Source organism: Manacus candei, unplaced genomic scaffold, assembly GCF_025592945.1.
Source record: "Manacus candei isolate 608988 ecotype Guabito, Panama unplaced genomic scaffold, ASM2559294v1 h1tg000008l, whole genome shotgun sequence".
In the NCBI taxonomy this organism is placed as follows: Eukaryota; Metazoa; Chordata; class Aves; order Passeriformes; family Pipridae; genus Manacus; species Manacus candei.
Window position 1 is genome coordinate 1,140,704 of NW_026138056.1, and position 18,967 is coordinate 1,159,670.

Sequence of the window (18,967 nt, forward strand, 5' to 3'; positions counted from 1 at the left end):
ATCTTGGATCTTCTGGTTTATTTGTGTGACTTCCCAGGGTTTAAAATTTCACTCCCTTTTTAAAGTGAATCTAAGACAGCATCAAGAGAACATCTGAAGATCAATACCATACATAACTTTCTCTTTGTGAGCTAAATAAGAACTATTTGCTTGCTTAGAAGGCAAGAGATACTATGATACCTTTGAGGTACATCTGGATGACGTAGAGGCTTTTGTTACGAATTCTGTGCATTTTTAATGGAAAAAAAGCCCACGTAAAATTATCAGAAAGTTAGCTTACAGTACTTATGCAGACCTTTCAAAAATCATATTCCAGTTAAGTCCTGGCAAATTTTTTTTGTTTTCTTTGAAAAGCAGAAATTAAAATAATTGGTATACAAAAATATTTTGAAAGTCAACAAGCAAAGTTTAAAAAATATATAGTTTAAACTGTAACCATTAAAATTTAAATGTTTGAGTCAGATGCCCAAATTTTACAATGTCTCTCAGGGTTTTTTTTATTTTAGAACATCATTGAAGTATAGAACACTCCACAAATCATTTTGTGAATGAAATTTTTATTTACACACTGTATCCAGAAGCAGATACATAAATCCTTATACAATTATTTTTCAAAAATGTGCAAGAAATTACTATAATTTTGTTTACAAACCAAAACACATTAAAATCAATGGACTTTGGATAATTCACTCTGTGGTGTGCTTAGTACAAATAGTGCACACCAGGTCTGAAACAGAGAAAAGTGTAAACTACAGCAATCTGGATTGCAAGTATTAACTTCATGGCACTCCATCATCACTATAAAAATTCTTTAACCCAACAGGTATTCATAAAAAGTTCTTTTAGAATTTTTTCTTATCTGTGTAGAATTTAGAACACTTTCCAGATACAATAATGCCATACTTTTCATATTATGACCTATCATCTGGGGCATTTTTATTTATAAAGAATGCCTATAATTTTTATTCTTTGAAGTCATTGAAAGATTTTATGAAATTAAATTGGCAATCATTAATGTATCCATAGCTTAGCTCAGAATTTGAAAGTTCAGTAATAGAGAAATGCTTCTCATCAGAATCATAGCCCATATATTGCTGGTATGCTGTTTTAAATTTATAATTCCAGTATTCACATAGATGAAATGCATCAAAACAAAAACTGCACAGATTTTCCTTAGCCCAGCAGTCAATATTCGCAGAAAGAAATCGGCTTTAACAAAATGCAAAGTCAGCTCATCTGAGAACAGTGAGTTTAATTAATAATTGCATTTCTGATCCTTCTGACAGAATTACATTTTGATAAAAAGATGGCATTCACTATGTCAACAGCAGGATAAGTGCTATATCCTTCAAACAGATCAAAGAATACACATTACTTTCAGTTGTTTATAACACTGGCTTACAAAACAAACAAACAAATAAAAAAAAAACCACAGAGGAAATTGTGCAAATTTATTATTTCCAAATACATGTGGTTTAACTCTTCTAATTGGTAAAACAGACAATGCTATCAATAATGTCAATCCTTTCAGATGCTCAAAAAGTTTTATTTCATAGTTTCATTTTTAAAAATATTTTTCCACAATTCAATCATAAAAAGCATACTTTTTGAACCCTTAAACTGTTGTGCTGAATAAATAGCCATATTTCTACTCTATAAGGATCACAGTCAGTTAGCTTTTATTCCTAGTGTATCTACTTCCAAAGTTCCCCAAAATATTCTCAATCATTTTCCTTTTATTTGTCAAGGACACTTTGTTCCTCTAATTTTCATGAAGCAGAAGTCAACACAATTTTTGTGGTTATTCTGACTACTTCTAAATGGACTCATAACTAAATGTTACTGTGTTTCTTTTATATTAATCTTTATTATAGGAAATTGTAAGTATCTTTAATGTTTTCGAAGTATTTTTTCTGGGTTCCTTCTCCTGGCTGGCCAGTTACCTCGGCATGAAAAAATACAGTGAGGTTCTGATTAAAGAAACCTGAAAAATAAGTATTTGTGTCTACTTACTACTGATTTAAAGTATTTTGAGCTTTGTAGAAATATCAGCGTCATTTTTTTATTCAGAAGCAAAGTGCTATGTGGTTCTCACATCCTATAGCTCAGCCACTTTAAAGTGTTCCTTTTGTGGTAGCTTTATAGGGGGGTGGGGAAATGACAAAGTTAACTTGACCTCATTAAGTTCACAGATGAAGAACAAGCAAGGAAGGCAACTCAGAAACTGGATAGTTGAAACAGTTTAAAGAAAAAAAAGCATCAACATTTATGAGTGAACAAACCGAAACTTATAAAGGTATGAGCAAGAATTTTAACATGTGTGTTCTTGCACATCTTTCAATTCAGCAGTAAGACCAGGATATTACAGCTTCAAATATTTAAGTTTCAATGCAATGACTGCTAAATTAATGCATGTGGCACAGTATAAACATATGTTTAATGCATTCAATAATGGTATTAAATGGCAAAGAAAATATTTAATATACTATAATCTTTCAAAGATTCCGTAGAATGCATAGGCCCTCTAGTATGGGGAAAGAATTTTTAAAGTGAAGAAAATGCCAGAGGCTTTCTTCCAAAAGAATCCACAAAAATTATTTTCTTTTTCCTCCTCACAGACAGAATCAGAACACTGTACCATACAATAGGTTATTGTGCCTTTTTGAATAAATTTAGTGATCCTGATTCAGAGGAGGGGGGGACGGGGCATGACTGGATAGGGGGAGAAGTCAGTAGAGATAAAAAAAGAAAACAGAATTCACACTTTCATAGATATATCTCCATGGCAGAGCCAACAAATTACATGTATAGACTGCTCTAGATTATTTCACTTTTTAAGTTTAAAACTTTATCAGACTAAAGAGGAAATCCTTATTCTCCCTCCCTTAAAAGCAAAGGCAGTCTTTATCTACCTTTGATTTTCTTTTTTTTATTTTTTAGTTAAACATTATGGTCAAAAAAATAAATTAAAAAAATATAAATTTCGTCTATCAATTCAGGCAACCCAAGATGTAGTGCTACTGCACCACCTTGCAGCAATGTATTCATTCCTAAAGACTCATTTGAGGGGACCAAAAGGCTAGATTAAATGAGGAGAAGAAAATGACCTAAACAAGAAAGCTATATCCAAGATGAACAGCCTTTTTTTCTAAGGTGATGTTTACTGATTAGCCACTCCTACCAGAGACAGGGAATATGACATTCTAAAGTACAAAACAGGGGGGCAGAGGCAGACAAAGCAAGCCTCCCTCCCAAATTAGCTATGACCCTTTTAACAAATAACTCATAAGAGTGATCGAAACATGGGAGAAAGAGAAAAAAAACCAATAACTAAAACAAAACAGGAAAATGCCATGGGTTAACCTTGCATGATGAAAATACTACAGTGTAGAACCTGTACTCCCCATTGAAAGTCTTTTTTTCCCTACAGAAGGTTAGAATAACTGTAAGCTTTTCAAATGCCAGAATTTTTGACAGATGTCACAAACATTTACTTAATTGATTCAATATTTCATATGTCAAAACATATTTCATGACAATAAACTGAACATTTCCTGTGGTCACTGTGTATCCAAACATCTTTTCTCAATGATTTGAAAGATGAGAATAGAGCTTTAGAGATGCATTTTAAGCATCTTCCATACAAAATGTTATCAGTCCATTCCTTCCTCCCCAAAGGATATACAAAAAAAAAGAGAAAATGATCCAAAGGACACTAGTGTATTACTGTAATTTCTGAAGTGAAAAAAAATGCAGAAAAATGAAAAAGAATAAAATTTCAAGTAGCTTGAATATAAATAAGGTAGAAATCATCCTATTAAAAGTTTTATCCCATCCCCAAAATGGCTTATAATTTATGTTCCCACAATAACAATTCCTAGAATCTTCCTACAAATCCAGGAAATTCCACTCCCCTGCTCCCAAGATGAGGCGGGAAGGAAAAGGCCAAAAAGAGGGGACCTGGTAGGTGTTCATTTATTTAACTGATGGCATGATTAGAAAAGGTAATATTTGACAAGATTCCAATATCACAATTTCCTTATAGGTATTATTTATTGACTTTCATCGACTTTTTTTTTAAAGGCCATTTTTAGAGGACAAAACACTGAGACAAGAAGAAGGCTGAATCAACCTTCTTGAACACAGGAGTGTACAGACAATACAAGGCTTAGGAGGAAGGCATTTGTTTTTTTTTCTTAAAGATATGCTGCATAACCATGTTCTTATCACACAGCTCTGTCTATAAATTAGGGCATATCTCTATAGGAATTTTCTAATTAGGACACTAGGAAATAGTTATTACTATAGGTGTAAATTCAGTAATTTAGAATACCAATATCTTCCTTATCCATGATAATTTTTTTCAAGAGGTTGTTTTAAAGGAAAAAAAATTCCATTCGACAAGTTTCATTTGACTTTTACTTATCGTTGAATACACATGAAATGTGCTTTCAATGCATAAAAATCACAGTGGATAGCAGCAAAGGACTTGGGGGAAATTAAGGAGAATTTGATCATTCACATTGTGATTAATCTGCACATTGATGAAAGATAGCTATTTCACACTTCTAAAAATAAACTGAGATCATTCTTTCCAACAAAACAAAAAAGAAAGCCTCCCAAAATACACAAAACCCCCCAAAACAAACATAAATCCAAATGCATTACTTTTCTTTTACACACAAAAATGAAATATTTTTATGGCAGCAAAAGATTTTGATAATAATGAAAGTCTGTAAACTGTAATTCAATCTCTTTTTGTTGTTGTCGTTCCCAAAGTGCAAGATGCAAGATTCCCGTAAGCTTTCAGTAGTGCTTTTCCTGTAAATAATCCTTCATTTTGTTTGGCAAAGGCAGTTTTTGAATCAGGTCTATTCTGGTGTACTGACGTATTACAAAACGACACAGGTACTGCAAAGAGCGCACCTGCATAAACCGAGACACTGGATTTGTCAGTCTCACTGGGTAAGTGGCAGATCCAGGCAGCCGGGATCTCGAATAGCAGAAAGCTCCATTTTCAGAGTCCCTGATTGAATGTTCAATTAAGTCAACTATAGATGTATGTCCCTCCACATCTGGCTGTTCATAAAAACTAAACCTACCATTTGAGTGTTCAATTCTAGTGTGAAGAGTTTTTCCATGGGAACGAAAACTCAAACTTAAAAGATAACGATCATCAGAACTATCGCGAACGAGAAACGAGCCATCAGGCACATTAGCTAATTTTCCCTCTGCCTCCCAACGTGTAATGGGGCCCCAGTACCATCCTTGTTTTGCAAGTTTTTTCAGTTCTTCTGTCAGACTTGTCACAACCATAGGACCACTGTTCTGTACAGAATCATAGACTCTTCCAACTCCTGGGGCAGTGTTAGGATCAAAATTCAAATGGCAGCGCATACTTTCAGCCACATGGGCATCTGTGCCATTTAATCCATTGAAGTTCCTTTGGATTTGATTATTCTGCATTGGAGGTAGCAAAGGTGAGAGTGGAGGGACATCGCTGTGATTAAGCCTTGGGCTTTGCAACATGACTCCTGTGGTACCAATCAACAAACCATTCACCGTCTGGTCCACAAAGATATCCGGTGCAACGACTACATCCTGATCCACTTGGTTCTCGTCTTCATGGAAAGCATTTCCCCCCACTTGAGAAGAAACAGTTGAAACTTCCATGGGTGAGGAACTATCCAGACAGTAACTACGTGATCCTTCCAAAGGATACATTCCCTCATCTAAAGGCACAGTATACTGAATGTAGTCCTGAGGCATTAATCCAATAACTACAGGCACATGTTCATCAATATGAAGATGCAAGTCTCCGTTCTGAGATTCTGTATTTTTTAATGCATTGTTTTGTTCCTGGAACACGTTTTCTGACTGCAACTCATGGAAGTCCTTTCTAACACCATTCAGTGCTGGGCTTGGATTAGAGGAATGGACCAAGGCCTTGACTTTCACTTCCATTTTGATGCAAGTCTCTTCCGAATTTGTAGGTCGAAGGGGCCACGGAGTTGGACTGTAATGGTGATTACGGAGGGAAGTAGATCTCAGAGGTCTTTGAGCTCGCACATCTTTGAAGGTTATTGGAGCAGATGAGGAAGAAAAGGTGTCATCATCTGCAGAGCTTACAGATGGTGTGCTGCCTTTGCCTTTCTGTTTTTGTTTTGCTGAAAGCCTCCTTTTTAATGTACCCATTAAACTTTCACTTTTTGATCTATTTTTGCCTCCTTTTTCATCTTCACTATTGACTTCACAGCTAGCCAAATCTTTACCATAGCAGCTGCCAAACAAGGAGTCATCTTTTCCAAATTCGCTTAAGGATGGTTGCTGAACCACTACAAAGTCGCTCTCGTCTTTACTTTTATTTAAGTTAAAGGACTTGCGAATTGTTTTCAGACTAATTTTCTTCATTATGACAAGTTAGCAAATCTGGCTGATCAGCAGTGCTTGTGGTGATATAGCCCTAACACATGCAGAGCAGCTTCTGCTTCATTTATGTGTCTTATCCAGCCTCATTTAACTTCAAGAGCCATTTCCTGGAAACAAATAAAAAACAATTAACTTCAAAGAAATATTTCAAAAGTTATCTATAAGGGTTTCCCCCTCTCTAAACAATACAGCAGTCGCAATACTTAAACAATGGGCATCAAATAAAAGTAAAGAGAGAGAGCTGACTTAGAAACCAATCAGGCTCAAAAAATGAATCTGCTACATCTGCCTTGGAGATTTCCACTTTTTTCTGCTATCAGCAGGATATTTTTTGAAACATACACACATGCTACATCACACTCACAGGCACATATATTTAATCCATGTATACATGTTTTCACGCACAGAAACGCTCCTCTCTTTCCCAAGGCTCCTAAAAAGTCCCCACATAAATAACTACAGAAGATAAAACTACAGGAGATATTCAACAGGATTCCGACAAACTGGTTAAACAGTCATTGGTCCTAAAAACATGGTCTTATAAGTTCATACTTTCTCTACACAAGTTGAGGAATACTCAAAAGGTTACATAATTATAGGAAAACTAATGAAAAAATAGAGGGACATTAACAGCAAAGTAACATATGTTTACAACAAGTCCCCTCCTGAACTTCTTTGAAAGAAAAGTTGATTTCCAAACTGTTTTAGGCATATAAGACCAAGTTACAGGCTCTTATTGCCTAGAACTTTGAGAATTTTTATTCCTCCAGTTCTTCTGCCAAGACCTAGTGGACACAGCTGCTCAAGTCCCAGTCAACTGCTCCCACCTGGCATCTTGCAGAGTCATGTACCCACAAACTTAACCTTTTGGCTTGTGGGTTTTTTTTGTTTCAGGTTTGGCTGTGCTTGGAGGGGAGCTTGGTTTGGTTCTTTTTAATGTTAGCTAGACCTTTCAAAGTAAACAGCTCTGCAGAGAGAAGAACACAGGAAAGAGAAGAGAGAGAAGTTGCCACTGCCACAGAAGTAGGTACTACCAGTAGTAGTAGCCATTATTCCACGTACCTCCAAATACGTGTGATGTTAGCAGCACAAACTGCAGCAGCAAGCCTGGCTCCAATCTAAGCATGGCAAGCTCAATCTTTCAAGAAATCTTCCAACCTTGGTGGACTGAGGGGAAAGTAAAACAGTCCTTATGTACATACTTCCCACTTCTCTCCCATAGCATCACAATACAAGCAACAGAAAAAAACTGTGCAATAAACTGAAATAAGTTTTTCAACTAAACTATATGGTTTTCTTAAATAAGCACTCAAAAATTGCATAAAAACATGTGAGGAGAATGATTACTATAACCAAACAGCAGTCCATTGGCTATTACTCTTGTCCTGTCCAACTTTTGTGGTCCTCAAGTACACAAAGGCTAAAGGATCATATTCAAAGCAAACTAAAAGGCAATGCGAGGCATCTGTGGATTCTGAACTTCAAAATACCCTGAAAAATTTGATGTAAAGCCCTGCTGCTGGAGGTTGGACACTGCTTCATAAAAAGTAAAGCTTGATTTACTTAGATTTGTACCCTAGTCCTATCTGCAAATTCCCTAGACTATCTGCATCTTCCTGTTTCAAAGACCAGTTCTGACTTTGTCATAACCTCTGATATTTCACAAGTCCATCTTTAGAGCATGCTCAGTTCCTCCCATTTCCTTTTCTTAATTACCAAACTAAATAGCACTTTCCTTACTTTCAATGGGGAGAAATTAAAAGGTTTCTGTAAACTGATATACCTCCTATCAGCAAAGAACAAACATACCCAAAAAAATTGTTCCCTAAACAAATAAAAGGCTAAGAACCAATTTCTTGCTATAAAACAAATATTAAAACCTTAAAAAAATAGAACCAGTATTTTATCAGATGTTCAGATTATTTTCTACTTTTAACATGATGCCTGTTGTACCAAGAGTCATGAAACCCTAAGACAACATCTTCCACGTAAATAATTTGAAGTAGATACTGAGATACAGGTATGATTTTTCAAAGGTTAAAACACTACTTTTACTTTCCTACACGTACAGATAAAGGCAGAGTTACATGCCAGTTAAGAGGAGACTCAAAATGTCTTGCTGACCTTCTATTCTTAAACCATTTGGATTTTGCCATCTTACCAATTTACAGTACTCTTTTCATCATAGGTAAGTAAATGAACCTACAAAATGAGTGAAAATTACAACTTCAGGATTCTACGCTGCTCCTAAACCAACAGTGTTGGTTCATTTGATAAATTTAACTGTGCTTTTGTGTATGTAGTACCGGAAGCCTGGGAACCCTCATATCAGCTCCACCTGTGAAATCCACAATGTTCTCCAACTGCTTCTGACTGACACCCACAAGCTGACACTATTTCTACTTTTCCAGAAATGTTCCCCCATCATTGTGGAAACTATATTATACTGTTGGCAATTCCTAAACCCCAAAAAAAAAACAAAACAAAAAACCCCCCAAAAAACCAACCAAACAACAACAAAAAAACCAAACAAAAAACCCACAAAAAAACCAAACAAAAAAACCAAAACAAAATAAAAAAAAACAAACCAACAAAAAAAAAACCAAAACAAAAAACAAAACCAAACCAACAAAAAAAAAAAAAAAAAAAAAAAAGATGCACCCAGCCAAAAAAAAACAATGAAGGACAAAAAAGTAAAATCTGTCTTCCAAGCTAGGGAGAAATTAAAAGAGCATTATCACATTGCTGACTAGGGAAAGAAGATGCCCCAAACTGTATGATTCACACATCTTTTGTCATTGATGTGTTTCAAAACAATTAGTTACCTAAAATTTGGCTGAAGGAACATTGTTTTAGCTTTCAGCTTTTCCATAACTAAAACATTAAGCCAGTCACTTGAAAGAACAGGTTTTTATCACGTGCTAGTCTTTCTGTATCAAAATGTGGAGTTTTTTTACAAATGAAAATCCAATATCTAAAAATAATCTCAACAGATCAGTCTCTAAGGCAGCACCCAGAGCAGTCAAAGCTTTTTACTCAGAAAGCAACTACTGAGCCTGTTTGAGCAAAAAAGTGTTTTACGTCTGTCAGCCTACCTTAGTAGCCAATATCTTTATCAAAAAAAATGTGTGACTGTCCAAATGGGACTCTTCCAAGGAAGTCAACTGCCCTTGTCCCTGTGAAGGACTTCAATTTGCCAGAAATCAACTGGAAGCATCATACAGCTGGCACAACCCCAGTCAGAAGATTCCTAAAAAACCTGGATGACAACTTTATGGAACAGGCCCTAAGACAGTTGACTCAGGAAGATGCCCCTTCTTGATCTGCTGCTTGTCAACGAAGAGAATCTTGCAAGCGAAGTGGAGATTGGTGGTTGTCTTGGCCAAAGCGACCACAAAGTGATTGAGTTTAAAATTTCTGTTGACAGGAGGAAAATTGCCAGCAAAACCTCAACTCTGGACATGAGGAGAGCAGATTTCAGGCTGCTCAGGGAACTAGCAAGTAAAGTCTCCCGGGAAGATGTTTTTGCAGCTTTTTGCAGTTTTTAAACATCATCTCCTAAGGGCACAGGAGCAGGCAATCTTTTCCAAAAATGGAAGGTGTATGCCCAATGGAAGCAAGGTCAGGTGACATGGGAAGAATACAGAGATTCTGCTTGCCACTGTAGGGAGAAAATTCGTGCAGCCAAAGCTCAGCTGGAGTTGCAGCTGGCCAGAAATGTGGGGGACAATGAAAAGAGTTTTTTTCAAATACATCAATGGCAATAGGCAGTATAGAAACATCATTGGCCTGTTACAGGGTGAGGATGGCCACTTCCCAACCAGGGACAGAGACAAGGCAGAGGTGTTTAACTCTTTCTTTGCCTCTGTCTTCAACACAGATGATGGACCAAGGGGGTCTCAATGCCCTGAGCTGGAGGACCATGACTGCAAGAATGATCAACTCATAGTCAACACTGAAATTTTGTGAGATCTGCTCCTCCAGCTGGACCCCTACAAATCTATGGGGCCTGATGGGATTTGTCCAAGAATCCTCAAATTGCTAGCTGATGTCATCACAAAACCTGTCTTGATGATTTTTGAGTGGTTTTGGGAATCCAGACAGATCCCAGCTGACTGGAAGCTGGCAAATGTTGTCCCAGTTTTCAAGAACGGAAAGAAGGAGGACCCCAGAAACTACAGGCCTGTCAGTCTCACTTCAGTGCCTGGCAAAGTCATGCAGAAGATTTGTAAATGACTTGGATGCAGGACTTGAAGGGATACTAAATAAGTTTGTTGACTACACCAAATTGGGAGGAGCTGTTGAGTCCCTCAAAGGCAGGGAGGCCCTGCAGAGAGACCTTGATAAATTGGAGAGATGGGCGATCACTAACCCTATGAACTTTAACAAGGGAAAGTGCCGGATTCTGCATCTGGGATGGGCAACCCTGGTTGTGAGTATAGACCAGGGAATGAGAGGTTGGAGACCAGCACTGCAGAAAGGGACCTCGGGGTCCTGGTCAGTGGTAAGTTCAGTATGAGTCAGCAGTGCCCTGGCAGCCAGGAGAGCCAACCATGTCCTAGGGGGCATCAGGCAAAGCATCGCCAGCTGGTCGAGGGGGGAATTGTCCTGCTCTGCTCTGCACTGGGGTAGCCTCACCTTGAATATTGTGTGCAGTTTTGGGTGCCAAAACATAAGAAAGATACTAAGCTCTTAGAGAGCATCCAAAGGAGAGCCACAAGGATGGTGAAGAGTCTGAGGGGGAAGCCTTATGAGGAGTGTCTGATGTCATTTGGTTTGTTCTACCTGAAGAAGGGAAGTTTGAGGAGAGACCTCATTGCAGCCTACAACATCCTCATGAGGGGAAGCTGAGGAGTAGGCAGTGATCTCTTCACTCTCACAACCAATGACAAAGGCCCAAGGAAATGGTATGAAGCAGAGTCGAAGGAGGTTTAAGTTTGGTATCAGGAAAAGGTTTTTAAGCCAGAGGATGGTTGAGCAATGGAACAGGCTCCCCAGAGAAGTCATGACAGCACCAAGCCTGACAGAGTTCAAGAAGCACTTGGACAACGCTCTCAGGCACATGGTGTGATTCTTGGGGTGTCCTGTGTAAGGCCAGGAGTTGGACTTGATGATCTAGATGGGTCCCTTCCAACTCAGTATATTCTATGATACGCGTGACTCATTATTTGTACCCTTGAAAATTCCATATGAGGATATAAGAAAGATTTGATGCTCAAATATAAAGCACATAAACAACATGCATCTATCCAGAGTCCAGTTCATTCACACATGAGAAGTTGATAAAAATCTAGTGAGTGACAGTCCTGGTCAAAGCTCTCCAAAGTAAACTGAATACACCCACCAATGAGAGCAAGTCTCTAAACAAGTCTTCCATATGAGATACACTCTATGATACCTCCTACACACATTTTATCCAAGACAGGAGAAAATAAATACACCCTGAAGTCAAATACCCGAACTGACCCAGATACTCTCCTTTCTTTGCACATACTTAAAGAATATCAGTAATTCTGCATTGCATATCAGTATGTTTAAAAATGCTATATAAACAGCCTTCAGTAGATGATACTCTCACACTTGCAAGTATAGAATTTTCCACAGTCTACATATAAAAGTGCTGAAGCCAAAGAGCCCAGCATGCACCCCTTCCTGGAATACATTAAAATGAACTATACAACTTCTTCACAACCCTCAGCACAGCAACAGTTACATTAGTATTTTGCACAAATTACGGCATCACTGAAGTCTCCCACTGATGTGCTCTTCCAGTGCCATCTGCTGTACAGTGAATTTAGACAGCCTAACAAGCAACACCTCTAAAAATTTTTCTGGCAGGCATTTGCCACTATAAACAGACTGAACTATGCCAATGTACTCCCAAAGCCTTGTGGCTATGTACGCAGAAACACCTGGAACACACAGACTGAAAATGAGAGATTAATCAAATCCAGAAAGAGAATGAGATCTTAACACATAGAATAACAAGGCAGAATGAGATTCTGACTTATGAACTTTCATAAGAAAGTCTGCATCTTGGAATCTTTAATATCATGAAGGTCGACAAAATACAGGCCTTTGGATAAAAACTACCAAATTACTACCCAGCAAACTCCATGCTCCCTTTCTGCATATAAAAATAATGAAAACTAAATTTGTACACCTCATTTTGAAGAACAACATTTATTAATCACACACAAATGTGAAGTTATTAATTAAGATAATTAAGGCTAAGACTTTACTTTACAGGCTGCTTCTCAGAAATCTGAAGAGCAGGTCATCCAATCATATATTAATTATTATGGTGGCCAGCACTGATGTATGAAAAATTATGAAAGTTTTAAAAATATATATATATATATAAATCAGTTTCGGCAAATCTAATTTGAATATTCCAACACTTCAGAGTAGTTTCAGTTTGATGTTACAAAACAGTTTCAGCAGACTGTAACCACATAGCTATCTGGAAACAGTGTTCACAAAAGTACATCAACAAAAAGCTTCACTATATTTATAGGGTTTTTATTAATTTCTTATCTTTTTCACACTTTTAGGTTAGGCATACTCATTTCCTGAGATAAGTGCTATAAACAGTGCTGCCAAAATGCACTACTATAGAAATAAATCAGGATTAACTTTAAAGAGTTGTGACAGAAAACATCGTACTGGAAACATGCAGCCAAATACAACTCATGGCTGAACAAAAAATTGTCCTTAAAATGTTTAATAAAAATACCATCATAAAAATTACTTGGAACTTTTAATCAATGCTATTTCAGATAACCTTCCTAAAATAAATGTTAATCTGCTTACTTATTTCCATAAAGTGAAGTAGTTGAGCATTGAATTTGATTTTTTTGAATCCAGAGATGCATCATTCCTGAAAAGTCTGGTTGTCCCTTAGAAATATATAATCTTTATTCTTACCATATCATAAAACTTACACCATTTACAACTTCAATTTACTATATTTTAATATAATTATTAAGAAAAATAAAAATATCTTGAAAGTAAAAAGGTTTCTGCATTCCCGGGCATGACAAGCACCAGGTTCTCATTGCAATCACATAATGAAGCCTAGTCTAATTATCTGCAGAAGTATGAGGTGTCATTCTCCTGCTGCCCCCAAATTCCCACTGAAATATATTCATGCATTCTTTGGAAGAGCATGTCAAAAACAGCATCTTAATAATACAGATTTCAAGTGATATACTTTGGAAATTCATAAGTGTCTAAATTTTCTCCAAAGTTCATATAATTATTAATATGAATTACTAAGAAGTTGTTCTCCATACCTGTTCCCATCAAATTTACTTCAATACTGAAGTCAGTATCACTAGAAGTTGTCTTCAAACCAGTACAGAAAATACCAAACCAAGATATTTCCTTCTACGTATTTTCAGTTTCAGTCTATATGAGTACAGAAACTACACATAAAATACTCATTATGTGAAGATAGATTCAATATCTATTTCAAACACCATCAGTTTCTGATAGAACATACACACTACATGGCAGCTTTTGGTTTTTTCATTATACATGCCCTTATCATACTGAAGATGGTGAGGTTTTTCCCTTCCCTGAGCTTCAAGTAAATTCCTATGTTGTATTGCATTGAAGAGTCTTTAAATGAAGCAATCTAAATTCCATTACATACTCATATACCTTGAAAACAAAAAAAGGTAGATTGTTTTAGCAGTGGTTTGCTTACTAATGGATGAACACTGTCCTAATATGATTGCAAATTTTATAAAAGCCCTTCTGACTTGCATACCTGCTTTTCTAGTTAGTGAGAAGCTCAGATGTAAACCTTCACATAAAATTGGAACAAGGAAAAAACAGAGGAGAAGCTCATCTGACAGTACATTATACTACATCATTATACTTACATACTTAAAGCCTCCTATTTTTAAGCTAACTAATCAATAACCTTAACACAGAGTAGATGTTATTCACCACATATTTAAATTTTTACCATCTAAGATTTGAACAGTTGAGAAAAGTATGGTCAGCTTCTCTAGAGGTCAATATAATTTAACAGGTTTTACAGTGATTATGATTTAAAACAAACCAACCAACAGCATGTCAGATAGTTATAGAATTTCTCCTATTTTTTTTCCTCTTTTTACAAAGCTTAAAAAGAAAACAGTCCATGGGCACTAATGTTCTAACACAGTATAGAGTAACCCTAATCATGACTAGCAATCTTTAGCAGAGAATAAGCAAAGTACACCTTTGGAAATATGTAGGAAAGGGGGGTAAAATAATAAAAACTTGACACAAAGAAATTATTCTTCACCACCATTAGTGGAATTAAATGTATGCAAAACCAGGAACAGAGCCACTGAAAAAGTCTAAACACCCTAACTGCTTGTCTCTGGCCTGCTGTTGAAAAAGGATGCCCCTTAACATCTGGATTTCCCTGATTTTTTTTTATTTTTTTCATTTTTTTTTCTTTGAACACTACTTAATCCATGGCTGCTTGCAGTAAGTCCTGCTCTTCTTTCCCATATTTGGCTGCAGGGCAGAATATTTCTATCTGATTGGTAGTTTTCCTCCGGGGAATAACTAAGAGTGTTAAATGGCATCTCTGTTATGGCTCATATGTGTATATACAGTCTTGTAACTACAATAATTTCATCACGACAACAGCTAAAACCAGTTACTAAGAGTAACAGACCTCAGCCAAGGTTACATCTCCCCTATCCAAGGATGAGTGACTGGGGTGCATGTCTACTTCCGAGCTATCGCAGACACCCTAGCCTGGGGTGTGTTAAACTGAAGTCAGCACCAGTTGGTACTGGCTCAAGAATCCATACAGCATCACAAAACCAGAGATGCTGTTGGAGAAGGGAAATTCCAGGGGAGCTGGGTAGATGACAGCCAGCAAGCACTTCAGCCATTCCTGCTAGATCTTTCACAAACTAGGAATCAACAACCAAACAGGTAACCAAGTAGATTGTACTTTTAATACACTTACTAAAAGACGGGCACAAGTACCACTTGTCATCACTTTCTTTTAAGTAGACATATGATAATAAAATATACTACTAATAAATTTTTTCAAGCATGCTGAAAAAATACCAGGAAAAAGAAAGCCATAATTTGGCTCTAAGACCCCGATGAACTCACAGTGAGGAGCAAAGAAGCAAACAAAAATAACCCAGCAGGTCGATGTATGCCAAGTCACTGAAAAAGATAAAAGTGGAACATTTTTGATGAATCAGCTGAGAGAAGTCACTAAAGAAACCTGATGTGTGCATGTGTTTCATTGCAGGGAATCACATCCATTGAGTGCAAATAAACCTTCACTTACAGTGTTCACACAGTTGCGCAGAAGCAGACGAAGAAAGAGAATAATGCTCAGTCAGTCTCTGCTTTCATTTTTTACTATTTTGCAAGACTGTAGTAGCCAGCCTTGCAGCATGCTGTCTATCAGCAAAAATTTAGTTCCATAAGCAAAAATTAGACTTCCTGGGAGGTGATGCATATGACAATTCCATTCTGAGTAAGGGTCCATCCCCCTTCTCCATCCTGACGGACGCTGGATACACCAAAATGTTTCTTCTCCGTTGTCAGGTACAGCGGTACCCTCAGCATGATAACAGGGAGATTTTATGCTTATCCAAGATATTTATGCAATCCTCTTAAACCGTAACACAGTTATGTTAGGAGTCTGAAAAGTTGTAAAACTACAATGCTCTCTCTACAAACTACCATGCATTTAGCAATACGGACCAACATCACGTTCTGTAAAAAGGAAAAAAAATTAAAACACTTTTGCTCTAAGATTTGTGTAAAGCTATTTGTAGAAACCAGTACACAGTTTACAGTAATAAACTGCCTTCGGCAAGGAACAGATTCTGTGCCTACGTATTTGAGAACAAGAAAAGCATTTGAAATTAATATAGTGAAAATGAAAGAAAGAATGGAAAAGACACTCAGTAAAAACAAAAAAAAATTGCACTTCTGTGCTTCTTTCTATAAAGACGTATGCACAAATGTCTAAATCCTGGAACATGTGTTGAAAAGAACATAACCTATTTAATTGTATGGATGCAGGTACCAAAACCCAATTCTGAATGCAGCTTTGTTTGTAAATGCCGATGCATTTCAAAGCATAAGTTTAAAAATGCTGTCCATTCATTCAAAGCATACACCAGAAAGACAGAAATAACAAAACAGACCATTTTCTCAAAGTGATTTTTGTGGTCAGCAATAATCTGACCATTTTTAATATTAGTGACTAACTAATATAATTGTGAGAAAGAGTTTTCCAGTCCTTCCCAAAAAAGGAAAGAAAACACTCGGCAGACATGCAACAGCTAAATATTACCTCTTCACATTGACTTATATTGATTTTGGTTTCACTTTCCAAGTTCAGGCTAGTATTTCTACAGTAAGCAGAGAAACACTGTCCACTGCGTGCAATTTCAAAACACAAACAAAAACCAGCTGAAAAGGGACTGCTGCCAAGAGATATTTTGATGAGGGGAAAATAAAACAGGTACCATGAATGATCTTTCCTACAGTGCTATCAGAACAGATATTCGACGTCTCAGGCCAAACTTCTGTCACTGATCAACTCCACAGTACACAGGGTATGTACCAAAACAGGCAGTACAGAAATACACCACTCAGTTAACACGTGTACATGTTGCATTATATGTTCATTTCCTGCATCCAGGGGAAAAAATGCCAGAAAAAGAAGGAAAGACACTGTGAAGGGAAAGAAGAAAATACAGAAAAAGTAAAAGAAAGAGAAACCTTATACCATATGGTACCATTGTGGGCATGATTATTCTGTGAGGTATTGAAAAACACCTGAAGGATGATGCAGTCATAAGTCAAGCACAGCTTCATGGGGTGAAAGTCCTGCTTGTATAACCTGATTTCCATTTATGACAAGGTAACCCACCTAGCTGATCAAGGGATGCCAGCTGATGTATTTTTTTTTGGATTTCAGCAAAGCTTTTGATACTGTCTCTCACAGTATCCTTCCGGACAAAATGTCCAGCTCACAGCTGGATAAACACATCATGTGGTAGGTGAGCAATTGGCTCATGGATTGAGCACAGAACATAAGAGTGAATGGGGTAACAACAAATCAGTGACCTGTCACTAGGGGGGGGTTCCACAGGGCTCCATCCTGGGTCCTGTGCTCTTGAACATCTTCATAAATGACTTGGACACAGGACTGGAAGGGATAGTCAGCAAGTTTGTAGATGACACAAAACTGGGAAAAGCCGTTGACTCTGAGGACTGGGTAGTCACCAACCTTATGAAGGTTAACAGGGGAAAGTGCCGGATTCTGCACCTGGAATGGGGCAACCCTGGTTGTATGTATAGACTGGGAAACAAGATGCTGGAAAGCAGTGCCACAGAAAGGGACCTGGGGGTCCTGGTCAATGGCAAGTGGAACATGAGTCAGCAGTGCCCTGGCAGCCAGGAGGGCCAACCGTGTCCTGGGGGGCATCAGGCAAAGCATCACCAGCTGGTCAAGGGAGGGGATTGTCCTGCTCTGCACTGGGGTGGCCTCACCTTGAATATTGTGCAGTTTTGGGCGCTTTCAACATAAGAAGGATATAAAGCTATTTGAAAGCATTCAGTGGAGGGCTATGAAGACAGTGAAGGGCCTTGAGGGGAAGCCATATGAGAAGCAGATGATGTCACTTCACCTGTTCAGCCTGGAGAAGAGGAAACTCAGGGGAGACCTCACTGCAGTCTACAACTGCCTTGTGAGGGGGAAAAGGAGGGGCAAGCACAATCTCTTCTCTGTGGTGACCAGTGACAAGGACTCAAGGGACTGGCTTGAAGTTGTATCAGGAGAGGCCTAGGTTGGATATTAGAAAAAAGTTCTTCACCCAGAGGGTGGTTGGACAATGGAACAGGCTCCTCAGAGAAGTGGTGACAGCACCAAGCCTGACAGAGTTCAAGAAGCATTTGGAAAATTCTCTCAAGCACATGGTCTGATTCTTGGGGTGTCCTGTGCAGGGCTAGGAATTTGGAGTTTGATGACCTTGTGGGCCCCTTCCGAATCAGAATATTCTGTGATTCTGTGATTCATATTTCTCCTGAAAACTATAGTTTTACACAGCATCACCATGTCACTATCCTACTAATTTTTAAATACTGCCAGTCCCCCTGAATTACGAGTTGTTAATTTGTTATAGTCATCATGTTTGCTTCTGCCTGTCCCAGTTACCTGACATGAAAATGAAGACAGAGGAAGTAGTTTTTGCACACTATAGCACCAAGCAAGCATGACTGATACTTAAGATGCATGCTTTCCTTAAGGTGCAACATGGGATACTCTCTTCTTGAGCAAAAATGAAAAAACAATGTATCAGGAGAGCTATAAAGTCACATTCACAGGGGAAAAAAACCCAACAAAACCTGACTTTTATTTTAAACACCTCACTAGCCAACTATCTAGCCAACAGGTGGCTTCATAGCCCGTGTTTGTAAAACAGGTATCTTACCAGCAAGTGGTAAACTGATCACCTTCCCACTTACATTTATGCTTATCTGACAGACG

General features: G+C 37.7%; 1 protein-coding gene across 7 annotated transcripts in view; it reads right to left on the reverse strand.

The window, feature by feature from the left end:
- Window positions 1-479: 479 nt before the first annotated feature.
- Window positions 480-18,967, reverse strand: part of SOCS6 (suppressor of cytokine signaling 6) — a 33,041-nt gene continuing 14,553 nt past the window's right edge. For 4 of the 7 annotated variants that reach the window (XM_051774457.1, XM_051774471.1, XM_051774474.1 and 1 more), the window contains exons 2-3: window positions 7,492-7,596; window positions 480-6,536 (exon numbers count right to left, since the gene is read on the reverse strand). In XM_051774457.1, the coding sequence (XP_051630417.1) occupies window positions 4,807-6,411 (1,605 nt within the window). In that variant the 5' untranslated portion in view covers window positions 6,412-6,536; window positions 7,492-7,596 and the 3' untranslated portion in view covers window positions 480-4,806. Of the gene's footprint in view, window positions 6,537-7,491; window positions 7,597-15,109; window positions 17,468-18,967 lie in introns of those variants that run through there. The other 3 variants (XM_051774466.1, XM_051774490.1, XM_051774468.1) reach the window with 2 other exon arrangements.